The sequence below is a fragment of the Athene cunicularia genome (genome assembly GCF_003259725.1).
Source record: "Athene cunicularia isolate RWA chromosome 5 unlocalized genomic scaffold, athCun1 chr5_part1, whole genome shotgun sequence".
Lineage (NCBI taxonomy): Eukaryota > Metazoa > Chordata > Aves > Strigiformes > Strigidae > Athene > Athene cunicularia.
The window spans coordinates 39,832,075-39,851,715 of NW_020799101.1; the positions used below are offsets into that span (position 1 = coordinate 39,832,075).

Sequence of the window (19,641 nt, forward strand, 5' to 3'; positions counted from 1 at the left end):
AGTACTTGATCCTACTCATTTTTCTTTTAGTGGGAAGCATGCAGTTGCTCTGTCTTTCCTTGTTTAGGAATAAGGAATGATTTCTAGCTCCAAGAACCTTCTTCAGGGATTTTTCAGGCTTGGCCCATGTAAGTGATTTTTAGTTATGGAGGCTCATAGGATGGTGAGAACAAATGCTGTGGAAGCTGCTTCTGAAAATGTCATATGTGCTGAAGTTGTCTTAGCACTTCAAAAGTATGATACAGACAGCTGCTCCCTCAAGCCACCTCATGGTCCACGTGTATAGAGTGCTTCTGAAATCTTCTGTAAAACAAACACCTCTTGGACTGGGTGTGTTTTCAGCAGGCTTGAAGGCAACTGTAGTCCTTTCACTCTGTAAAAGTGCTCTGGCAACTCTTCAGAATCTCTGAAAAGCCGTTGTTTCAGGAGGCTGTGCCAAGAATCTGGAGAGGAATATCCAGCACCATTTGCAGCAGCAGAGTTTAGCATTTTGGATGCAGGTCAAAACTTATTTTGGTAGGAAACATATGGCTTTCATGGGCACAATGGTTGAACCGGTGTGATCATGCTGATTCAGCTTTCTACTTTGGCAGTGCTTCCTGGCTTAGCTACTGTGTTGATTAAACCTGCTGAAATATTTTGATGGAGAATGTGATGGGTTGCCAGTGGTGATGGATGGCTGCCTTTTAGAGCTGTGGGTTGACAGACTCTCTCCACCTCTGCCTTTGCCCATTAAATATAATGGGAGCTCAGAGTGAGAGGGGTATGAAAGTGTAAATTGTCCTTTCCTCATTTGCCATGGCCCTCGGAATGAGAGGCTAATAAGGGTAGCATTTGGAAACAGTTGTCTGCCTCGCTGGAGAACAAAGCTGAAGTAGACGGGCTTTGTTCCCTGTCCTTGGTAGCACTCATCAAACGAGAAGTGAAGGCAACCTTCAGCAGAATGCTGAAAGTCCCAGGACTTCCCTTGCCTGGAGAGGATGCTCTGGAGTCGAGAAGGGACTGCCCTCCAGGCTGTCAGCACTGTGCTCCGTTTCCTTCCCAAATCATCAACGAGATTAAGGTACACAGTGTTCATTTGCTTGCCTTAACTCCCTTTTTATTTTTCATGTTGGTGGTTTTTGTTCGGCTTGTTTGTTTTTGTGGTTTTTTTTAGATTTTGTGGCTGGTTTGTTGTTTTGGGGTTTTTGTTGGTGTTTGTTGTTTTGGGTTGTTTGTGGTGGTTTTTTTTGTTTTTTTTTTTTAAAGGGATGTTCTGACTCTAAGGAACTGGCTGTGAGGAGTGTTTAGGAAGCATGAGGGAAAGGTCTCATGTTTTTTTCATCCCCTTGCTTGCTGTCTGTAGATCGGAGTTCCCTGGTCAGGAGTACTACCTCAAATACAGAAGTCCTGGTGGCATGGCAGTGGCCTTTTTGATATGAATAGCATAAACTGTAGTGTGGCGAGTGTTGTGTACAACTGTATGCTGAAGAGTCAGCGTAGCAAAATAGCTACTCTTCTATAGACCTACTCTTTTTATAGAGAGTCTCCTGGTCTCTGTTTAAAGTATTTCTGTTGGTCCTTTCAGTTCTGTAGAACTTGGTAAACTGTCCCATCTTATACACCAGGAATTCTACACTGAATTATGTGCCAGATGAATGTGTACGAATCTGTTGAAAGATTTTTGCCAGTCTGCATCTGCACCTTCATTCAGCTGTAATTAGGGAGAATCAGAATATTTTAAAAAGAAGGGGATGATAATTGCAGCCTTAGATACATGCAATTTTCTATTTAAGCTGATTTAAATTACATTTTGGTCTTTTCTCCCAGGCCTTTAAAAGGTCACTATTCTTGTAAAAACCATGCAATTATATAACCTGCGTGAGTAACCCATGAGCAAAAGAATTCTAAAAACCTCACTTTTTTACCATTATGTATTCTGCCTATTTTTTGTTGCTGCTTGTCTGTTTGAGCAATAATACTGGATCTCACTGTCATCGCAGACAGACCCAGCATTTGTGTAAGAAGGAGTACGCATCCTTTAATGCTTTCTTTCTTGAGCTAAAATAAAAAGAGGAGGGTAAGGTGTGTGAGGAAACAAGGGGCTTTTTCTGTGAACTCTTGCTTTTTGAAGATATTTTTGTATGGTATCTTGAGATACAGCTTTTAAATTTTTTTTTCTTTTGATTTCTATTCTGTGTTTCTGATACTAAATGGTAAATTGCTGGTAATGGAAAGTGCCTACCACATGTAAAATTGGCTAAAGCAGTTTTTATATTGTAACCCATTAGTGCTCTTCATACTCAGCTTTGTGTTGACACTGAAACTACCTTGACAGTATAAGAGGACTCTGGATTTCTGTAGTGCTTCTGGCTTGAACTTGCTTGCTGCAGTATCAGATTTCTCTGGAGCTTTCAGAGCTAGTTACTTTTAAGAAGGATGAACTGGTTGCTCTCATTGACTTTGACTTCATTAGTGAGGACTATCAAGAAAATCAGATCTATGTAAGGTTGTATAATATTCAGGTTTAATCTGGTTTACGAAATGAGGAGGATACTAGCTTAATTTTTATTATTTTTTTGAGGACGTGAGGACTATCTATGAATTGCTCTGTCACAGATCCAAAGATCTGTTTGTGGAAGTGTGGGATGCTAATGGGTGAATTACTGCTGTCTTTTTCATCAAGGATGTGCTCTGTGTTGCTGTGGGCCCACGGGATGAGGATGAAGTGATTGACTGCGTCTGGCTGGAGTGCTTGCTAGGAAGATTGAGTCAGACACTTCGATGCAGAAAGGTAGATGTAGTAAAAATGCAATGAAAACACCTTTGGACCACTTTGAGCTGTCTTCATACCTGTAAATTTGTTAGCTTGCCTTGCCTCACAGTTGAGTTCAGCTGAATTTTTTTTTTATCTGAGCTCAGATGTGACAATGTTGTACTGCTGTGTTTTGTGCTGTGTAGATATGCATGTGACTTAAAATTAGCCTTTGTGGATCCTCTTTTTTCATATATGGTCTTTTCTTCTCTTTCAGTCCTTAGTGGTCTCCTGATTACAGCTCTGTGCTGCTTTTTGTAAATTGTCTGCTCTTCTCTGATGTTTTTATCCCTTGTGAAGCCCCTGTCCAGTCTGCAGTATAGGAACAATGATACAACTTTTTTTGTATTTTCCAGTTCATGTGTCCGACATCAGAACAGCAGCTGGCAAAGTGCACAGTTGAGTTGGCTTCTTTGCTGGGTAAGTCAGTCACAATAAGCTATTTAAGATGGAAATCTGTTATTACAGTTCTCTTAAATTCTTGGGGTCAGAGGCTTCAGTATTTAGAGCTCATGGATGTTTGATTCTCTGTGGTGTCATTGAGTCTGCAGATTTTTTTCTGTCAGTTTGGATGGTTGCTTTTAATTGTTTTACCTTCTGCAAAGCAGCATTGTACTGTGATTGTAACTATCCTTCAGATCTGGTGTTCTCATTCACATTTCTGTTGTTTTTTATTTATTGATACCTTCATTTTAAAATGTGATATGTTTTCCAGTATTTCTGCCTTTGAAAAGTTGCAACTAAGTTGTTGGGTTTTTTTTCCTGCTCCCTTAAATTAGATTTTTATGTCTCCTTTTGGAGAGAATGAAAGTAACTTGTGTTCTGTGTATTGTGGCTTCTGTGAGCGTTTTCAGTTTGTTTTTTTTTTTCCTCTTGATCTAATGTGTTAAAGACAATGTTTTTCTCAGCAGAAGCTAGTGATATGGATGCAGGTATTTTCTCCCTGGACAACCTTCTAATGTCCTGGTTTTAGAACCTTCTTAAGTTTTATACATGGTTCACTCTTTCAGAAAGCAGCTCACATCTGAGTACTGTGAAATTTCTTTCTGGGGGGCAGCAGTGTAAATCTGCCCCATTCCATTAGACTGTACTGAGGAGGATCTGGCATCTTTCCTCTGTGTATGTTTAGCTGCAGTTAACAACTTCAGCTTTACTTTCACTTGTATAAAGTTAGGCAACTCTGCCTGTAGTCAAAACTGTAAACAAATATTTAATCTGTTTATAGATTTAAATGTTGTTTTACTGTATTACTCTCCTTTGCAGTAATACCTGGGTCCTCCTATATTAAACATTAGTCTGACTTTTATTTAGTCATCTTTCAAGCCTTGGGGCTATATGCCACCCAAATGGTATTCTTTATCTGAGTAGTATAAATCTCTTCCTATGTAATGTTTATATAGTTTTAGAGCTCATAGTTCTGCATGTTTCTAAACTCCAGTCCTCTTAAGTTCACTGGTTTACACTTACTGAGTGGTTTTACTTCAGTGATTGTTTAGATACCAGCTATGCAAAATGTGTTGTTGGACCAAGATGGTGACTATAAAAGGCAAATAATGCAGCTATAGAAGTTCACTGTTCTTCCTTTTCTTACAGTTTCAGATCGTGTCCCTCTGAGTCTCAGGATCAAGTCCCCAGAGAAGAGCTCTGAGAGGCTGCGTGTAAAGAATAGTCCTACCTACAGCCTTCTAAAACTGCTGCTTTCTGTCTGGAAGAAGGACTTTGGGACACCTGTTCCTGTGCAGCTGATGTTCAGCAAGAAGAACATCAGTTATCTTGCAGAAGTTCAGCAGCGAGAGGTAAAGCTTATTCTGGTCTGTGGAGCTGCCAGTTACCCGCTCTGGGCTGACACATCCATATAAGAGTTGTGCCTGCCTGCGGTGTTAAATGATTGCTCGAGTGAAGGAGGCTGACAGGGCTTGCTCTGCTCTTGGCTGGCATTGTTTCTGCAGGGGTAGAGAAAGAGGACTGCATACTACCAGTCAGTGTTCAGTACCTATTGGGGGGCTGTCAGGAAGGCACAGTTTGATGTAGGGACACATGGCAAAATGGCCCATTTGGCCTGGGAGATTATGAGGACTGAACACATGTGACTGGTTGCATTCGTGTGTGTCTCATCAGCTTTTGGTTTTGCTGCGTATTAGTGTTATAAGATCTCCAACTATGATGCTGAAAATCACCCTGTTTAGTTGCAGGCTAAAACCAGCTCATTTCAGAAGGTAAGAAAAGAATTTTTCAAGCTGTTCTTGAACACAAAGGAATTAAATACTTAGTGTGTTTGGAAACTGAGAATTTGAAATTTTGAGACTTTATGGTAGGATACAGTGTATGAACTAGAGGAATTTTGTTCACTCATTTTGGATGTTGCTCTTTGGTGTCCTTCATTGCCACACCCAGATAAATAACATGCTTTCATCTCTTGCTCCTTTTTTCCACATTCTAATCCAAGAAGAAAAACCAAGAATTGTATAGGGATAAAAGAATGAACACAAAATCCATTTGGTTTTGAGTTGTTGATGCTCTTTTCTCTTCTGCAGTGGGATTTGTTCCTTTTCATGCTCAACGGTCTTGTAGAACATGAACTGATGAGAACTGGTGAAGTGGAGAGTTGCTTGCGTAGCCTCAGAGAGCTCCATTGGCCATCAGTAAGTAATTAGATGTGTGTGAACAATACATGAAATAAAAAGTAAAGCTACATAAACAGTCAGTCCTTGTGGTTGTTTCATATAGATGAAGCCCATAACCTTCCCTGTCCATAGTCCTTGCTTAACACAGCAGCAGGACTGACTTCCAGCAAGCTTGGCACTGTTAGAGCTATTGGGCTGAAATCTGTACCTGTGTGAATCCCAGCATTGCCCACGCAGTGGAGACATTTTCAAGAAAATTGTAAACTGGTTTGGAGAGCAGCTGGCTGAGGTGCCAGCTCTGTTCTAGCCTGAACGCGTTTGCCATGCTCCAGCCGAGAATGACGTGTTAAGAAGGGTCTTGGCTGAGCAGACTTGCTTGTAAACCTCTTTGCCTCCGACCACCAGAATGCAGGAGGACTCAGACTATTCTAACCAGAGTCAAAATGTAGGAAACCGCCCACATCCCTTGCTCAAAAGGGACAGAGTTTGAAGGCGGGTGAGTGCTTGCATATTGGAGGTGTTTAACCATTTAAACTGGGGCAGTGAGCTTGGCTGAGAAGGGTGTGGGGAACAGAGGGGAGATGGAAGGTGTAGACCTACAGGCATTCACCTTTGCAATCAATTTTTTAGCTTCTCTGGGTTTCTGCACTGCAAAACTATCAACAACATGTTTAACTTTGTAAAGTTCTTTACAGGACAAATGAAGTAAGCCTTTTTGTTGACATTTGTTAATAAGGGTTCTCTGATTTCTCTCTGTTACAGGATTTCATAAAAGAACTGGAAATGCTATCCAGAGTATTTATATCAGAACATCATATAGAGGAGCGCAGGACTAACCCTTGTGAGCTGAGCAGACAATCTCTAGGTACCGTGACAGCCCAGAGTTAGTGGAGGTGGCCTCTCTGGGGACAGAAATTACTAATGAAGATGCAAATGGCATTTGCAGTGTTTCTGAATCCCTGGTGAGCTCCTTGCTGGGAGCGTACTGCAGAGAGGAGGTCACGGTGCAAAGCCTGCACTTGTCTTTCTGTTGATGGACATTTTGCTGTGGTGACTATGCTGAAGGATTTACATCAGCAAATAGATCCCCAAGACAAAAGTCCTTTAAGCACCTTGATTGTGGCTCAGAGCAGCCATGGTTTAGACTCAGACACTTTTTATATTCGTGCAGCACCAGGCTGTGACCAAGCCCATGAATCAATTCATGTGGACAAGATACGTCGTGATCAGAGATGGTTTCCTGGTGGCTGTCTCTTCTCTTAACTTAATGTGATTCCTCACGCTGGCTTTTATCAGAGACTGTACTGTCAGGGGAGGTAAAAGGTCAACCTGTACCATATGGAGATGAGCCTATATTTATTTTTCATTGTAAACTAAATTTTGAAGGTTTGATTTTAATTTTTTTAAGACTCACTCTAAAAGCTAAACCATGTTAAATACATACACCAGAACACTGATGGCATTATTCTTAAAGGATGTAGATGCTTAAGCATTTTTCCATCTCTTGGAAACTCAACTTGTAATTTCCCAGGGTTTTTAATAGAAATAAGGGAGAAAATATCTGTTTATATTTTTTACTGAAGACAGTATTTTTAAGACACTTTTATAGTATGTGACCATAAAAGGACATCTGGCTGCTGTTCACTGTGTTTTATAATCCTTCTTGCCTTGAATTTGGATTTTATCAGACAGGACGTGCTGCAGCAAGAAAACTACAGCCTAGAAGAGCAGGCATAAAAGTAGTGAAGGAAGCACTGTGCCATCCCCTGGAGAGCTGCTTTGGAAAGGAAACCTTGTCAAGGAAGTCAGTGGGTGTTTTCTGCCCTCCCCAAGCGTGTGATCTCCTGTTCACCCCCCCAGTGTTTCCTTAAACTGAGGTTTGTGGTAGGGATGGCTGGTGGCTATAGCACAATATGATTAGGGGCTCATTTGCTATCTCATGGGATTTTTTTTTTTTCTTCCCTGTAGCTGTGAGGGTATTATTTCCTTTTGTCTAGGAGAGTCCTATTAGTTCAGGACTTTTTTGTTTTGTTTTGGTTTGGTTTTTTTTTTTTTTTTCAGAAAGCAAATACTGAGTTATGTAAGAATAACATCTGGAATGAGTGAAGCCCAGGGCTCTTTAGCTTGCTAATTAGCTTACCTCTTCCTTGTAGAAAGCAAGAAAAGGTAACATCTTGTAGTCGGTGATTTAAGGAAAACCACAAACAAACCTAATTAGATAGAATTTTGGCTTCTGTTCAAATATATCTGCTGTATGGAGAGAGAAACCCTAGACATCAGTGTCTGAACTGTACTGAGATTTTTCTTGCCTTGGTTGCTAAGCACTGCATTGAAAGATTTGGCGTGTTCCCTCTGCCTGCCTTACTGGAGGGCTTCTCGGATGTGCTTGAGGCAGAGGCTCCCCAGAAGCAGACACGCTGCGCATGCAGCCAGGATGGGGTAATGCGAGTTGCACTGTGAGTACACTGTGTCTTACCCTCCCTGCTCCCTGAGGCTGAGCATTATGTGACATTTTGCCGCAGATCTCAGTTGAAGTTCTTGTTTGTTATAATAAACATGATTAAATGTCCTGGTTTGTGTTCCAGCTGTTGCTATGTGACCTCTTTGTGCTGGGGCTAAGTACAAAAAGGTGCCTTGCCACAAAGTATGGGGCAGAGAAAGTATAGTCACCTCTCCTGTCCAGCCTGCTGCTGCTTTGCTTATACTGAACTAAACTTTATTTTATAGTTATATAAGGGGGGGTGGTGGTGTGGAATAGGGAAGATGTGTGAATCCATAATGGTTCAAAGGGTGTGCTCAGCTCTGGAACTGACATTTGTGTATTCTAAAACTGTTTGCATAGATACCCTGGCTACTGGTGCTGTTGTCATGAAACAAATATACCTCATATCCTCCTCTAATACAATATGCTTGGAAATTTTTATTTAGAAGGTAACCAAGCCCCAGGAGTAGTTTACTACTTCCAGAGAGCACAGGTGTGCCCTACTGGGCAGAAGGCGGGAGCTCTTCAGGTGAACCAGTGATAAGATAAACAGCCCCCCACCACCCCTGTTTCCATGTTCTTACATCTTAATGCAGGTGCTGTGGTTCCTGGGCATGCCCTGGTTGCTGTGTGGAGGCAGACAGGCACCTGTGTAACTGACCCCAGGAAGGGTTCTACAGACTCAGCAGCAGGGCCACGCACAGGCGGATGGGTGACACGCGGCGGTCCCACAGAGCTGGCAGCTCCTCTTGCCCGAGCTCTCACGGCGGAGCCTGTGGCCTTCCTTCCCTCAGGCTTTCCTACTGCACTCTCATAATGCTCGAAAATGAGGAAAAATGGCCTGTTCCCTTCCTTTGGGATGTGCAGGTCAGAGGAGTTGTGTAACTGGACTCAGGAAGAAGCTTCAGCCGGTGCTTCCTTTCAAATCAAACCCAACCACTCCTTTGCCTTGGACAAGGCCCTGTGTCACAGAAACCCAGTAATTTAAGCAGTGACTGGCTGCTTGACTCTCGTGCCACAAATCCATATTCCATGCACATTCCTCAGCAGTTAGGTAAGGGACCTACATCTTCTACCCCAAGCTAGCCTTTAAGTTATTTCTCCATCCAGCATAGTTCCATAGATGGGTATCTCAGCTGGAACTAAATAACATAGGGCACATTTTCTTGTGTAGAAAATACCATTTATTGTGGATATGAAAATAGCAATCTTGATTAAGAGCAGAGATGCAACAGTAGGTGGTACAATACAGTTGGTTTGGTCATCTACTGCTCAGCAGTAACTTAGAGGAAGTTGGGTTTTGCCCGTTGTAGATTAACAAATTAGGTATCTGTTGGATTTTTATTTCTTCCTTCCAAACAAACCAATGCCATACATTAACAGGTACCATAAAATGTTATATTTGCAAAAGAAAACATTCATATAAATAGGCTTTTTAGTATCAGTTGAGGATTGTATTAAAAAAAAGTTACATTAATTCAATACCGATAAAAATAAAACTTAGCTTTGATAGCATATAAAAACACTTCAAAACAAGCATATATAAATAACTTAATTTGTAAACATAGAAAAAAATCTTATGTATATATAAAAATAAACATCTGATGCACTGTACAATAAGACTTTATCCATCATAGGCACCGGCATCGTTGATCAACAGGAGTCCCCCTAGATGTTTATCCTACAAAAACTGCTTTATCACTAGTGCCATGTCCAAAATAAAAAGGGAAAAAAAGTGAAGCACTGAGCAAATCTTTTGTGAATTGGATGAAGACCTCCCCTACCTCCTCCAGAAATCCAGCAGCAACACTGGGGACAGAGCCAATACCCCATGCTGCTGTTTCTGCTCATTTTTTCTAGGGCTTTTAGGTACTGCCTTGTCCACACTTTCTTTCTTGGAGTTTCCCCCAAAAGGGCAGGACCATATGACAGGTTGCAAATCTGGAAATCTGACTTACTGCTCAGAGAAAACTCTGGCGGGTTGCCCCTTTTTCCTTGCAGGGCTATGGAAGATGCACGCCCCTGGCTGTGAACCATGCCATGACTCAGTCCGGCAGGCATTTAAGAAAAGGCTGAGCCTCACCAAAACAGAACAGTAATAGTGGTGGTAAAATTGTAACCATGCATCTACAGATAAAACAAAGCAAATCTGTAAGTGAAAGTTTTTGTTAGCCTACCTGGTATAATTTGGGGGGGGGGGGGGAAGCCTTGAGTTGGTATGTCTCAAAACTGCTATTTTCTTAAATATCAATTCAAAATAGCTACTATCTTTGCTTTTAAAACTTAATATATTAACAAGAAGTAACATAGAAGCTGAGAGCCAAAATTACACCTGTGCAAAGATATAGTAAAAGTAGATCTTGGCTCCTGAACTCAAAGGTGGGAAGTGCAGCTACCTAACTTCACTGTATGCTGGGAAAATGCATCTTTTACTGAAAGGAACTGTGTTAAAGTAGCAGATGCTGACTCTGGTAAGGTGGCTGCTTGAATACATATCTCTCACTTGACAAATTTAAAGTGCAACAGCTTCTTGAACAAAGTGGGCTTTTTTGAGCTAAAGAAAGCATATCATAGCAGCTTTTATTGCTTAGATATCTAAAGTGATTCTTTACCATTGTGCTGAAGAACTAAATGAAGTTATTCAGATACTCGAGTGGGTTGTGGTTTTGTTTAATTTTAGGAATGTGTGACCAAACTAGGGAGTGTGTTGAACAAACATGTAAAGCCTGACAGCAGGATTGCTGGACTGATTTCAACAGAAATACCATGAGGTAATTGAGCGGGAAGAGTCTGTATTCACTGCAGTGAGACAGCTGGTCATGGTTCATGTTATGAACAAAGAAGTGTGATAAGACTATGACCAGGCTGGATTTCCAACTCCCGGTACATTTGGGTAAAAGTGTAGAAGGGCTGATGGAAAAAGCCATTGTGGAAAGATGCTGGAGCTACTCTTACTTGCAGGATTTAAATTCTAGAAACAAGCTGATTACTCAGTACTACTCCTTATTAATGACAAAGTATCACTGTTTTTACAACTGTCAGTTTGGTTTATTTCAAAGCACCTAATTCTGCAGTGCAGTAAAATTGTGTCCTGAGGTGTGGTGGTTTCCACTGGCGCTGCATAGTGTAGTGGCAATCTGAAATACCTTCTGCTGGCTGCAAGCAGTCAGCCAACTACGTGAGAAAAATCTGTCCAGGGTGGAGGATGACTAGTGGGTATCGTGCTGTTTTAACTCCCCTTCTCAAGGGGAAGGAGAGCCAGCTGGTCAAGTTCAATCATTTGTCTACACTGTTAGGAGTTCTCCATTTCATCCTTGCCTCGGCCTTAGCAAGTGGCTTTGCAGCTCTACTCAAGAGCTTGTAGAAGGTCTCAAGCCCTACGTGTACTGTTTCCAGTTTGTAGCGCATGTCATTGCTTCCATTGGCTTTTTCTCACTGCTGCCTAAACTTTCTTAAAGAAAGAAGGTTGATCGTTGAAACAGAAATGAATTAATACGCTTCTGCATGTAACATGCTGGCTACTGTCAAACACAGTCTCTTCCTCGAGACAGCACACCACACCTGCCACAGCTGCCTGCAGGAGGACAGGTTCCCCACCAAACCTGATGGGTTTCTTCTAAGCAGTGTTGGCTGAAACAAATGATCCTTTTTTCTTACTATACTTTTGTATAGTCCAACGTTAGCAGTTGGGTTCCTCAAGCGAGGCTTGACTGTGACTGTCACCTGAGCCAGCATTTTACATCACCCTTAGAGCTGCTCCTGTCTCTCTGTGAACTTCCAGCCGCTGTGAAGTGTCCGGTTCTGCAGCGTAGCAAGCCCTAAGCAGCGAGGAGGTGTGCCAGCCGCGCAATCACCAGCGGCTGCCGCTTGGCAATGGAACTCAGGAGCCTTGCGGGGATGGCCGGGGCACCAAGATCCACCTGCAGGAAGCAGACAAAAGGCCACGTGTTGGGGTTTGCACCCAGTTTTGAACAAAACCCTTCCCAGCTGGGTATAGTTCTGATAGTGCAAGTAGATGCTGTTAAGCACAGGAGTAGTTTACAGCCCAGTGCTATCATTACGGTGTGGTTTGTATCTTTGCCCTCCCAATACTCCACAGACTTTCAAAGCTTTGCAATTTGACGTTGCTTTCAGCATGTGTGACCCACACTGCTTTTGAGTTGAACTTAGATTAAATACGACTAGCCTGAGACATACAGTGTTATTGAAAATGTACATGCATATACTAGAGTGCAATATAAAATGCTTATCCTTTTTAAAAATGCATATACACTACACATACACATTGTAAAATGCATCTAAGGGTTACTGTAATTTAAAGATACAATTCAAAAAAGAACATCTTAAAAACATGGGTTTTATACATAAGTGTAAAGGACTGCAGCCATTTTGCTTTCAGATGTGCACTTTAAAATAAATTACACACGCTATGGCATTCTCTTCTGGACATTTTTAAGTACCTTGTAGCACTGTCTCAAAGAGAGCCTACTTTTCAGATGAGTCTGTAATAAATGGATGGCATGATTTTCTTAACTGGAACCCTAATCTTGATTTGTGTCTAGTAAGAATGAAGAATTAATGACTTCATCACTTGCAGAAAGTTAACAAAGTATTTCCATGCATTTTGAAAATAGTATAACCTGAGGGGCACTTCCTGTGTCCCCAGCAAGATGAAAACGCAAACACAGCTCATCATGTGAGAACACAACTTACACTAAAATTGCTAATAAACCTTTACAGAGGAGTCTTGGTATCCAAGGGAGCAGCTTTAGATGCCGTAAAGACATGGGATTGTGTGCTTAAGCACAATCCTTGTAAGATTCTCTCTGCATTACCATACATCATGCTCAACAACAGTGTGAAGTGGAGGTGACTTTTATGGTCACTTCACAGAGCATAGCATAAGGATTCTGGGTTTTTTGTAACTTACCAGCTCTGCGGTAACAGCTTTTTGCATTCCCCATTGGACATAGAGCAAAATCTTACCTGTGCCATGTAAATAACTCTGGTGATATCTCTTCCATTCACTACGTCAGGTTCCAGTATCCAAGCACTTGGCAAAATCTCCCCCCTCACCACCTCTTTGCAAGGGCGAGGCATGGAGGCATCGTAGACAGACTGAATAGCCAAGACAGACAGGTTCTCCTGCACGTGACAAAGTGTAAAGAAGGCAATTTGAAAAGCCTTTTATGCATACAATCATGCTTTCTTTGTTAACCGTGAAGTGTATTTCTCATATTATTTAAGAGCTCTTTTAAGAAATAATATTTCTCGTATTATTTATTAAATATTTTTTTGTCACAGTCTTGTATGTTTGTAACTGGAATATACCACGTAACTCCCTAACGGGGCTTGGTTGATGTCTGTCACTCACAAGAGGGTTTTATACATAATTCACTTGCATCACATCAGCCTGACTTTTCCTCCTGTTACCCTGTCACTTCTAGAAATACAATGTGGATTTTTCCTTCCTTCTCTCCTTTGTCCTTGTACTACACCTTCAGACCAATTACTCCTTTGCCTTCAGAGAGAATGTTCACTTTACCTCTTTGGCTTCTACAGTAATGCAGCAGAAATCCCGAGGTTGCTTCAGGTAGCACAGGGAGGTATCAGTCACTAAATATACTGTGAAAAAAACACACACAAAAAAAAAGGGTATTAGATTTTGACAACTTTAACGTCACAATTTTCTCCTACCCTTTAAATGCACATGCATATTTTATTTTGATATCTTTTTGCCTAAGAGCAGAACTCTAGGTAGATGCTATAATATGTCATTAAGATGCTTTTTCAAGCATTTATTTATTTATTTCAAGATTTATTTCAAGTTTCAAAGCACTGGCTCTAGCTGTACTGCTGCAGCAAGGTGTGTTCGGTATTGTCCTTACTTTGCAAATGAAGTCAGATTCTTCCCGGCTGATAACCTGAGCTGAGAAAGTACATAAAGACAGTGGGGGCCAGTCGTTTGTGTGGATGCTCACCCAGCTGAATATGGCTGGTCACCTTCTTGTGTATTCGCGCGGTGTTGATAGTTCTGTCGTACAGATGCCGTTTGCCAGGATCCCGCACTAGTCCCCACACGCAGGGGAGAGGTCTTTCTATCACTCCTGCTCCCAGAAACCCATGCCTTGTTGCTGAGGGGAACACTTTGTAGTAAACCAGCACCTCTTTTTCTGTACATTGGTACCTGTCAAAGACAGGTAAGTGAAAGGCATTCGCCCAGTACCAAAATGGGCCTCTCGGTAAAGACCCGCCGCAAACTTACTTCCAGCCAGCTGTTGCCTGGCAGGTGTAGAGGTTCCTCAGGTTATGAGAACATGCGGCCATTACCTTAGAAAACAGTGACAAATGTCCAGGTAAGAGAAAGTTGTATAAACTACAAACTGCGTTCAGCTTTTACATTTACATCAGCTGCTACACTATCTTCTACTCAAACTGCTGAGCTAGTTTTACAGTGCTAGTAAACCTGAGGGAGTACTAACAGCCAGGCTGACTTGCCTGTTGTCTTCTCTGCTGAAGGAGGATGTCTGTCTATACAAGCCTAAGGTGTACACTAGCCTCAACTATTGTGAGAAAACAGGAGCTGGGGGAGCGTGTATCTCCAAGCGGTGTTGAGGTGATGCTACCTGGTGTGAAATACGAGGTTGGTACACTTCCCTTCTAACTACACACCCACAGTTGGCATATGCAGATATGTAAAACCTGTGCTGTAGAACTCCTTAGACGCTGGAGGAGTTCAGCACTTTCACCGGTGTCACTCAAACATTTCAGCTAACGTGCAGCAGGCTCTTGTGACTCCCTCTGCTGCAGCCTGGCTCGCCTTCCCCCAACACTTACAACTGCTCAGTGTCTGTAACTGACAAACGGGCAACTCTTGGCAGTGTAGCACAAGGCTGGTCCCATCCAGTTTTGCTACAGTTTCCAGCAGGAGGTACAGGAATAGGTGAAACTCTGCTATTTACCTCAGTGGTTGCATTGGCCAAGATATGTTTGGATAAATCTTGGTACCCTTTTGTTGAAGAGGAGCTGACAGAAATAGTTAATCCATGAGTGAACCGGCAGCTGGTGCTACTCGAAGGAAGAGGCGGCTGAATTCTGCTGGCTTCTGCGGGAAACAAACCGCAGGGGAATAAAAAAAATTAAAAGGAAACCCTCCGCTGTTCTGTAGTTGTAGAGATTTGAAGCCTCTGTTGGAGCACCCAGTGCACCTGATCCTGCTGAAGCACTGACTGGTAACATCCCTTATCTAGACAACTTGTGTGTTGGCTCCTACAGTTACATCTCACATTACTCAAGTTTAATGGTTATTGCCACATGTAAGCTAATAAACTAACCTAAAGAATAGGCAACATCAGCCTTGAAGATAAAAATAAGAACTTACATGTACAATCCTCTACTCATTGCAGCTTTAGCCCCTCAAGGCTTCCTTCAAACCACCTTCCTCACACCCTCTCAGAACGCTGTGCTTTGATGTCACCACATCGAAAGACAAACTTCAGAGGGATCAAATCACCATTTACTTATTTAAGAAATTCTAAGCAAGCTCTGGCTACTGGTTGACAGTATTTGTCTGAAGTCATGTAATGGCAGGGACATCCTCAAAATACTGAGGATCAGATTAGATGTTGGTTTGCACAAATGACAAATCTCATTAGGCTTTGGGATACAACTCAAACAGACATATGTTCTACTTACCAAATGTTGAATCCTTCTGTAGTTGCTCTAACGCATACAGCTGACTGTTTCTAACAGCTGAACGACCTCGTGTATCTCTTGAAAGCAAAGCATTTCCAGAAGAAACCTGATTTAAAAAAAGAGTAGAAGTGAGAGCTTTTGGTGTGAACTGGGAAATATAAATTATGTTACATAGCAAGTAGAATATTCATAGCAAATCTGCCTTACAAAGTTGGAAGCTTCATCATAAGGTCATTCCTTTGCCTTTCCCCGAGTTATGAAGTGATGCCTTGACTCGGGAAATTTAGCAAGCCAAGTGTAAGGCGCTAGCACAGGTACACTGCAGAAAGTAACTTCAGGTAAGCTCATATTCACAGAAACTCTTAAGTCAATACATGCATCACTGAGGGGGGCACACTGAGAATATTAGATGCTGGTTTGTGGCAAGAAGAGGCTTGTCTCTAAAACATTTGACAGAGGAGTATTACTGACAATAGTAACGCTATCTGGTTTTTTATCTATGAGCTTAGAAACAAAAAAGCACTCAGAAAAATAAAGGTGTCGCTGTTCCTTTGGAATTACATGGTAACTATCCCTCCACCCCACGTCACCCCTCTATATACTAGTGACACCAATTTGTCCTGCTTGAGAGCTGTGACAGAATACAAACCCTCTCAAAAAAGTCTGCTGTTCCTACGTTATCTGTTAGTGCTGAAGCATCAGGAGAGCTCAGCCTCACAGGCCAGTTGTTTCTCACCTGTCCTTCCTGGCTGCTGAGGTTACTTGCAGTATACGTAGCAGTATTGCTGCTATTGTAACCAGACGTAGGGCCAGAGGAGAGGCTGAGGCTGGAGTCTGTACACAAAGTGCTCGTACTTGCAAGAGTCTTCAGCCTTGCTTCTTCCTGTAATTAGTATCCTGGTGTTACAAACAAAAAAAACCCACAGAAAACTTACCATGCACAACAGCTAGTCAAATCCGTGATAATAGCACTGAAAGATGAAAGAGGAATAATCTAAAGAAGTCTGATTTCTTTCAAGGAGTGTTGACAGGACAAAAACTGTTGCCATACAGAAAGAATCAAATAAGCAGCCTCGTCTCAAGGACTCAGATTATATAAACCATAGAGCAGACTGCCCTGTAAAACCTGGCAGTCTGGGAAAATGAAGCTTCTGCTCTTGTTATTCTTCACATACAAGAGTCCAGGCTATCGAACCAATGGTAGGATGCTCTTAAGGGAAAAAAAGAAGGTTTTTTTAAAAAAATAATTCCCTTTTCAGTCCCATTTGTTGCTCTTTGCCTACTTCCTGAGTAGCCCCTGACTTAACTTGCTGCTCAAATGTAGTTGTAAAAGACTAAAGATTTTACTTTAACCAGTGCAACTACCCAATGCCAGCCCAGAAGTTGAAATAAAAATGATGTAATAAGAAAACACTGAGAACCTCAAGATTATTTATACTTTAAAGGGCAGTTTTAAGTTTGGCTTCCCAACTCCAGTGAAGTACGCCTCCATTTCACAAGAAAAATAGAGCAGCAGGTGTGGTAAGAGCCAGCCATCCAGTGGAGGTGCCTGCATTTGAGGTGCCTTGAAGGGTGCAGAGCAATGAAATGAGTGTTCACTGCGTTTCACACCTGATACACACAGACACTTATGAGGAGAGGAGGCCTGCAGCCATGACTGAAGCTGCGTTGTCAGGCAGGGACAGAGGTTACTGCATAAAAGCACGGCTAGAAACTGGTCAGAGCAGACACGGCCTAAGGAGGTGTTGTCCTTGCACCTGGGAGAAAAATGCACACACCTCCCTGACTGTGCAAGATGGGTAACCAAGTGCAGAAGGAAAAAAAAATGTACAGAACAAATACACACACAGAGGACAATCTAAAAAGAGAAACAGAAGAATGAAAAGAATAATGGTCTTTGTGTTTAAGGATATGCTGAAATAAACTCGGTTTACCTTAGCAAAACTCTTCCACAGACTGGGCAGATGCCCCACAGGATGGCTGTATAAGCTCAATCCGATGAGAAAACATAAGGAGTTTCTTGTACATAAAATGTGGCTTCAGGAAGATGTAGTTCAGAAGCATGAACAGTATCAGTTCAGTATTACCAAGATTTTTTTAAGCACAAATTTGCGTTTAATTCTTTGGTTTTTCTATGCCGATGTGTATCAAATAGGAGAATTACTTAGCCATGGAAAATTTTCTTTTAAAAAAACGCAGTGATGTGAATAATGCATAATAGTTTCCTCTGTAATGCTCACCTTCTGTAACTGAGAAAGTATTTGCTCACGTATACGCCTTTTTTCTTGCTCAGCTCTCTCCCGAAGTTTGTCCCTAGCTCGTGCAATTTCAGTTTTGGTTTCCTCTCGTGCCCTCTGGTAGTCTCGGAGCAACAATTCAATGTCTGAAGGATGCTGAATGCTTCTTCGTTGTGGTTCTTGAACTCTGTAAGGAAAGGCAAGTGAGGGAAATACACGTAATTACCTGAAATGCGGTCACCTGAACAAAACGCCATGAGAAAACCATCTTGCAACACTGAACAGGAAGACTTGCCAGAAAAACAATTAAAACCCACCCCACGAGCCTCCAAAAAGTTTCTCTTTGCTCACTGAAGGCTGCATGGACATTAACCTGGGAAAATTATTCAGACTGCAAGTCCCGTTTACCAGTGAGATCACTCCAGGGGCTGCACTAGCTTCTACGTCATCTCTCCATATGATCTACGGTTACCGCTTTGGCATATCACACACAAAATAATTGTGTTGGGGAAAACAATCCTCTCCTGAGCTACTGCAAAGGAAGCAAAAGTCATTTAGGGGATATGGTGGGGGATGAGAAACTCAAATTCTAAATGGTGAATGGTTGCAGAACGTTTTTGATATTTAACATGAAACTTAACTATTTCACGTGGCTTTTAAGTTAGTGAAGGAGTAAGGAGACAGATTGGTCTATAATGAGTCAAGACTGAACACCTGTCTGTCCCCATACATCATACACAAAACAGACACTTCTTATGAACAGAGATAAACTAGACAGAAGGTTTTAATGGATGTTTTCTAAAATTAAGCACACTTCTTTCCTGACAGCATTTTTGACCCCAAAGCTTAACATTTGCGCATCGAGCAGAATTCTTCTGCCTCAGCAGTCTCAGGCAGCAGTAAGAACCATTAACGCGCACCCTCTGCGAACACTGTTAACGTCATCAGGCCAAAACAGGTTTCTGATGCCCTACCTGGTATTTTCCACCACATCTCTCCTCAGTTGTTGCAGATATTCTCGGCGTCTGCTGGGGAGATCCAGATCCCTCTGACTTGCATCCAGCGTCTGCAAGAGACTCAAATGCTTTTGGGGACTCAGACTTCGGCTTCTTTGCAGCCTTTTTTCTCTTTCCTTCCTCAGAGTTTCAATAGTCCTCATGTGTCTGTCAGGGAAACATGATCAGAGCAACAAAACGCACCCCCGCAAAGTTACATTTTCTGATTTTTTTAAAAACACTTAAATATTAGGTAGCTTTGTAATGTAAAATTTATAGTTATCTAATACCATACAGTCCCCTTGCAAATACCCCTTTGGTCGCATGCTAACAGATGCAGAAATTCTAAAACTCCGCTGTTTTATAACTAGTAGGAAATGCATAAGAAGGTCTTGGTTACTGCCTGTAATGGCTGAGAGGCAAATTTATTTTTTTATAATGTATTTAGTATATTTACAGGGTTTAAAAATATTTTTTGCATACTCATACAGCAGCATTTATTCATTTATTAAGAGATATTCCCATAAATAGGATGCATGTTATTTTACATTGCAATGAATCAATGAAATATATTCCCATAATCAACACGTACACAGGATCACTCTCACAGCTGCTAGAAATTTTAAGAGCGAGATGACACTAGATTTGACTTGCACCAAATCTTTAAATTTTCCTTATTTTCTTCAAGTGACCTCAAAATTTTGTCTTAAATGAATTACCTAACTGTATGGAAAATAAGCTTAATACTATATCTCTTCACATATAGTTCTCTCAGTGTGACTACATGATTAAGTGCTCATTACTGCATGTTATT

At 41.6% G+C, this 19,641-nt stretch overlaps 2 protein-coding genes across 2 annotated transcripts in view; one reads left to right on the plus strand and one right to left on the minus strand.

Annotated features, from left to right (window-relative positions):
- Positions 1-8,098, plus strand: part of CDAN1 (codanin 1) — a 31,900-nt gene extending 23,802 nt beyond the window's left edge. The window contains exons 23-28 of the mRNA XM_026849324.1: positions 906-1,063; positions 2,666-2,773; positions 3,151-3,214; positions 4,388-4,590; positions 5,329-5,436; positions 6,181-8,098. Of these exons, the coding sequence (XP_026705125.1) occupies positions 906-1,063; positions 2,666-2,773; positions 3,151-3,214; positions 4,388-4,590; positions 5,329-5,436; positions 6,181-6,306 (767 nt within the window). The 3' untranslated portion in view covers positions 6,307-8,098. The remainder of the gene's footprint in view (positions 1-905; positions 1,064-2,665; positions 2,774-3,150; positions 3,215-4,387; positions 4,591-5,328; positions 5,437-6,180) is intronic.
- A 968-nt stretch (positions 8,099-9,066) lies between these two features.
- STARD9 (StAR related lipid transfer domain containing 9) overlaps positions 9,067-19,641 on the minus strand; it is a 105,528-nt gene continuing 94,953 nt past the window's right edge. Inside the window, exons 25-34 of the mRNA XM_026849325.1 lie at positions 18,807-18,995; positions 17,836-18,019; positions 16,332-16,478; positions 15,596-15,701; positions 14,863-15,005; positions 14,166-14,230; positions 13,882-14,087; positions 13,446-13,525; positions 12,887-13,045; positions 9,067-11,820 (exon numbers count right to left, since the gene is read on the minus strand). Of these exons, the coding sequence (XP_026705126.1) occupies positions 11,719-11,820; positions 12,887-13,045; positions 13,446-13,525; positions 13,882-14,087; positions 14,166-14,230; positions 14,863-15,005; positions 15,596-15,701; positions 16,332-16,478; positions 17,836-18,019; positions 18,807-18,995 (1,381 nt within the window). The 3' untranslated portion in view covers positions 9,067-11,718. The remainder of the gene's footprint in view (positions 11,821-12,886; positions 13,046-13,445; positions 13,526-13,881; positions 14,088-14,165; positions 14,231-14,862; positions 15,006-15,595; positions 15,702-16,331; positions 16,479-17,835; positions 18,020-18,806; positions 18,996-19,641) is intronic.